This window comes from Marmota marmota, unplaced genomic scaffold (assembly GCF_001458135.2).
Source record: "Marmota marmota marmota unplaced genomic scaffold, marMar, whole genome shotgun sequence".
Classification (NCBI taxonomy): Eukaryota; Metazoa; Chordata; class Mammalia; order Rodentia; family Sciuridae; genus Marmota; species Marmota marmota.
This window is the reverse complement of record NW_025999990.1, coordinates 42,429,474-42,434,975: the sequence shown is the minus strand read 5'-3', so window position 1 is coordinate 42,434,975 and position 5,502 is coordinate 42,429,474. Positions and strand designations below refer to the sequence as shown.

The window sequence follows — 5,502 nt, the reverse complement described above, 5'->3', positions numbered from 1 at the left end:
TTTTTTTTTTTTTAAGGAAAGGTTTATTTTATTTATTTATTTATTTTGAGAGAGAGAGTGTGTGTTTTTATTAATTTTTTTTTAGTTTTTTTTTTCTGCGGACACAACATCTTTCTTTGTATGTGGTGCTGAGGATCGAACCCGGGCCGCACACATGCCAGGCGAGCGCGCTACTGCTTGAGCCACATCCCCAGCCCTTTTTTTTTTTTTTAATACCCCTATTATATCATCTTATTATTTAGCTTGCTGTTTTGTTTTGGTAGAGCACACATCCTAGTAACTTCTTTGGGAAAGACTGCCTGAGAAGTAAATTTTTAATGCTTTTTTTTTTTTTTCCTTCCGAAAAGTGACTTTGTATTCTTCCCCACACTTAATTGTGTGGTTAGGGACTTGGAAATCTTTTTTTAAAAATTTTTAATTGGCTTTTGAAGGCGGTTACTATTAACGTTTGAAACCACATAAACTTTTTGGGGTTTTGCTATGTTGGCATTCTTTTGGGGGGGATAAAAAGTAAGTCATTTTTGAGGTTTTTGAGTCATCAATATTACATTTTTGGTTTGTTATGATTTAACACTTGTTGCATTTTAAAAACAAAATAAAGAATAATAAGTGAAACCATCTTGTACATGTGACTCTGAGTGGAAACTTCATATAATAAAAAAATCTTCTGGGTATCATTATCTAGGTATATGTTTGAAGACCAGTTTTAATTTTTATGGTTTGACTTTTCTTGCCTGTGTGTGTGAATGAAAATTGTTAACAGCCCACTTTCTCTTCAGTGCTGATTGTTTTATCCCTATTGCCTGCTATACCTCACATTAATTGTGTGTTTTTGTTTTTATAGTGCTAGAAATTGAATCTAGATCCTCATGTATATTAGTCAGACATTCTGCTACAGCCCTAAATCCCGAACCTCTGTTGACTGTTCTTTAAAGGTGTTTTTTTAAAATTTTTTATTTTTATTTTTTTAGTTTTCGGTGAAAACGACGTCTTTATTTTATTTTTATGTGGTGCTGAGGATCGAACACAGCGCCCCACGCATGCCAGGCGAGCGTGCCACCGCTTGAGCCACATCCCCAGCCCCTTAAAGGTGTTCTTAAATACTACTACCCATGTTAATACTGTAAGGCAATTTTTGTTTTATAAGTCTTTTTTTTTTTTTTAATACCTTTATTTTATTTATTTGTACGTGGCGATGAGGATTGAACCCAGGGCCTCACCCATGCTAGGTGAGTGCTCTACCACAGAGCCACAACCCCAGCCCATTATAAATCTTTTATTTTTATTATTTTTTTCTTTTTTAGTTGTAGATGGACACAATGCCTTCATTTTACTTATTTTTATGTAGTGCTAAGGATTAAAACCCAGTGCCTCACAGGTGCTAGGCAAGCACTGTACCACTGAGTCATGACTCCAGCCCCTGTTTTGTAGATCTTTTTGGATGTATATCTATTAAGTGTTTAATATAGAGACATAAGATCATATTTCTTTCTTTTTAAAACACAGAGTAGAAAGACTAATATAACAAATTCCCATGCATTCAACACCCAACAATTATTAGTTTTTTTTTAAAGAAAAAGTGCCATTTATTTGTTTTAAGAAACAGGGTTCTTTATATTTGATTGGTTGATTATTTATATTATGTTCTTTAAATCCTTGTATTTCCTATAAATTAATTGTTAGGTCTAGAGGCTTAACTAAATTCAGGTTCAGTTTTATTTGGCATGTGTAACTCACAATGATACTATGTATTTTCTGTTGCATCATATTGGGGGCATATAAAGTCTGATTATGTATTATTAATGGGTATAGTAGTAATGTTGATCCTTATTATAGAGTTTCTCAGCAACTTAAAATGATTTTAGCAGCCATTTCTGTATTATTTTTTAATCAGAATAGGAAGTTAAAAAATAGCTAATTTTTTTATGCCTTCCGCTTTGTTTCTGTCAATAATAAGTCACATCATCTATTAACTAATGTAAGAATTTCATTTAATGATTCAGAATTGACTAACGAACTTGTTTATACACCAACTAACTTGAAATTTAATGTGAATTTGATTAAAATAAAAAATGTCTTTTTTTAAGGTAGTCAAATAATTTTTGTACCTTCTATAAAAAATTCAGACTTATTTAAGAAAGTACATTTTTTTAAACAATGAAGTAGAATCAGAGTATATTAGAAGGAATTTTGTTTTGCTAAAGATTACATATTTCATGAAACAATGTTATGAAAGATTATAAAATGGTTAATTGAGCAAAATGATAAAGCACAGTCATGAAGCAAAGCAAATGGACTCTAAGGATATTGGGAAGCAGGAGAATAGAATTGATGAAATGTCCAAAGAAGACGTGAAAAATACTGGTAAGGGCTCTGGTTGTGGCTCAGTAGTAGAATGCTTGCCTAGCATGTGGGAGGCACTGGTTTGGATCCTTGGCACCACATAAAAAAAATAAACAAAATAAAGGTATTGTGTTTATAACTAAAAATTAAAAAAAATTCTAAACAAAAAAAAAGAAAAGAACTGGTCATGTTCCCCCTCCCCCTTAGACTGAGTAATAATTGTGTGGGTATCAATTTCTTGTTTTTATTCTTTAAAGTTTACATTACACACGTGTTGAACCTCGGCCTCAAGCATTTGCTCTACCACTGAACTACATCCTAGCCCCTACATATGTTACATTTTTATAATCTATAATATATTTTAAACTTTAAAGGAATAAATGGTTTCACTAATAATTTAAAGGGTTTCTCAAATGACTCATTAGATCTTAAACATAAAACTTTTTATTTCTACAAAAGTATTATTAAATACCTAGTTTACAAAATAACTTTGTTTTTCTCTTTTTCATCCCTTCCCTTTTTCCGTTTCTTGTGGTATTGGTAATTGAACTCAGGGGTGCTCTACCACTATACTACATCCTCAGATCTTATTATTTTTTATTTTGAGACTGGGTTTCATTAAGTTGCCCAAGCTGGCCTTGAACTTGTGATTCTCAACTGCTGGGATTAACAGGCATGGCCAGCCACTGTGCCTAGCCCAAACTATATCTTTAGTACTAAGCAACAAAGAAAGGTCATTATATATTTTATTTAAAATAATAATATGCCTTGGATGGTAACTCAGTGGTTGGATACTTGCCTAGCTTGTGAGAAGCTCTGGGTTTGACTCCCAGCATGTAGAAAAAAAGTAATGGTTTGTTTTTAAATTTAGGCAAGGTTGCTGTTTATGTCAAAATGGAGAAAAGTAGCCTGAATTGTGTGTATACATACAGCCACCTACTGTAGACTGATATACTTGAGAATGCCCAAGTTTGGTGCTTGCTGTATATCATTTTTTGTGTACTAGATTCTAGGGCCATAAGTAATGGCAACTCCTGTGTGTTTGTGTTTGTATTTTAATTAAGTAAGTTTAAGAATCAGTTTGTTTGGATGGGGAGCATGTAGATGGTGTCTGGGTTTCCATTATAGGGACTCTGTTTTACTTTTGCTGGCCTGCTTATTTGTGTCAGATGAGGGATACTGCTGCAGAAGAAAGCAGCTCAAGTTCTTTTTTAACATTGCTACTGAGGTTCTTTTAGAACTTTGTGCTTGTCAGTTTTTTAGCTAACCAGAGAGCAGGTTCATCATAAATCAGTTTGGATATTTTGTCAAACATTTAAGTTTTCATATTGAGTAATTGGCTTAAAAGAATATACTGTTCTTGGGCTGAGGTTGTGACTCAGTGGTAGAGAGCTTTCCTAGCATGTGGGAGGCCTTGGGTTTGGTTCTCAGCATCACATATAAATAAATAAAAGAAGAGGAATATACAGTTCTTAAAAGAAGCCTTTTAAGAAGGTAAAAATCTTGAATTTTTTATGAAATTATTTTCTGATAATCTATTACTGTAATCACTAAGCCTCCGACTTAAAATTTCTACATCAGTTAGGGAATTATCTTCTAATTACGGAAAAATGTTTTTAATAATTATCTTGATAGAAGTGACATATTTGGAAAATAAGTATTTTTTATGATCATGTTATACAGTTGATAGGGGAAACAATTTTCAAGATTTAAATATAACAACTAAAAGAATTAATGTCTTTTCACCCCTTTTAAAAAGTTCTTTTCTCCAAAACTTTGGTTAGGTAACGGAAATCCAAGACTGGAGTGCATCAAGCCCACATAGTGCAGCGTATGTTCTCTGGGATAATGGTGCTAAGAACCTCTACAGAGTTGGCTTTGAGGGCATGGTAAGTAGCAAAGTTACACAACAGATTAAATTTAGAAGAGTGAAAGAAGGGAAATAGTAGTCCTTGTGCTTCTTTCTCATTCCCTTCTGTTGTAATATGGTCATGTGATTCATGAATACACAATAAGAAGGAATTCTGTAAAGTGAGAATTTAATAAATTTGCAAGACCTTTGCATTTTTACTGTGTTTGTCTAAACTATTGAATAGTAAATATGATGTTTGCCCTCAGTTTGAGTACCTGACTATATATTGATCATGTAGATTGATCCTTTCTTAATGTAAATTTATGGGTATTTACTAAAATTTATCAAAAAGATATTTTTCTTGCATTTTGGAGATTTATATAAAAATGATTTAAAATAATCTGTAAGACTAATCCTTGGCATAGACCTGGAAAACAGTATTAGAATGAAGTTTTATAGTATATTTGTATTCTGTGATCTGGTAGCTGATAAAAATATTAATTACGGTAAGTGTTGAAATTATTTTTAAGAATTTTTTCCCGTATTTTTAAAAAGTATAGAGTTGACAAATAAAAACAACTGAGAAACACCTAGAATTACCTAAATGCTCAGGAGAATAAGGGAGATTTATTCAGTGGATTGCCCTGTAGTTCTGTAATTCATGGACCTTTGTTCATACATTGACTTAGATATTTAATTTTAAAGTGTTTAATTAATGCTGGATTTTAATATTTTTCATAGCTTTTTTTTTTCTCTTTTCTTTTTGGTAGTGGGGATTGAACCCAGGGGCATGTTATCACCGAGCTACAACTTGGCTGTTTATTTTTTATTTTGAGGCAGGGCCTTACTAAGTTGCCCAGTCTGGCCTTGAATATGCAATCTTCCTGCCTGCCTCAGCCTACTGAGTAGTTAAGATTACAGGCATGTACCACCAGGCCTGGCTTTTCATATCCTTTTTAATTTTGAATGCATTTCCCTTCAAAGAATTTTTTTTTTTTTTCGATGATGGGGTCTTGCATTATTGCCTAGACTGGCCTCCGACTGATCCTCTCTGGAGTAGCTGAGATTACAGACATGCTCCATAGCGCTTGGCTAAGTTGATGCTTTTGACACCCTGAAAGTAACCAGTCTGTACAAATGCCTTCTATATCCTGGCATTGTAAGTACCCTGGGCTTGTCATATGGTAGACTGCAAGTCATAGGACATTGACATTTATCATAGGTGGACCATGAACTAAGAAATTTTAGCTCATTGAGGTATTGAGTCCCCCCCCCCCATTTGGCATCAGTCTAGTATCATTTTTGCA

At 33.3% G+C, this 5,502-nt stretch overlaps 1 protein-coding gene across 1 annotated transcript in view; it reads left to right on the top strand.

Moving 5' to 3' along the window:
• Positions 1-5,502, top strand: part of Mib1 (MIB E3 ubiquitin protein ligase 1) — a 132,507-nt gene that overhangs the window by 30,204 nt on the left and 96,801 nt on the right. Inside the window, exon 4 of the mRNA XM_015482491.2 lies at positions 4,128-4,232. Within this exon, the coding sequence (XP_015337977.1) occupies positions 4,128-4,232 (105 nt within the window). The remainder of the gene's footprint in view (positions 1-4,127; positions 4,233-5,502) is intronic.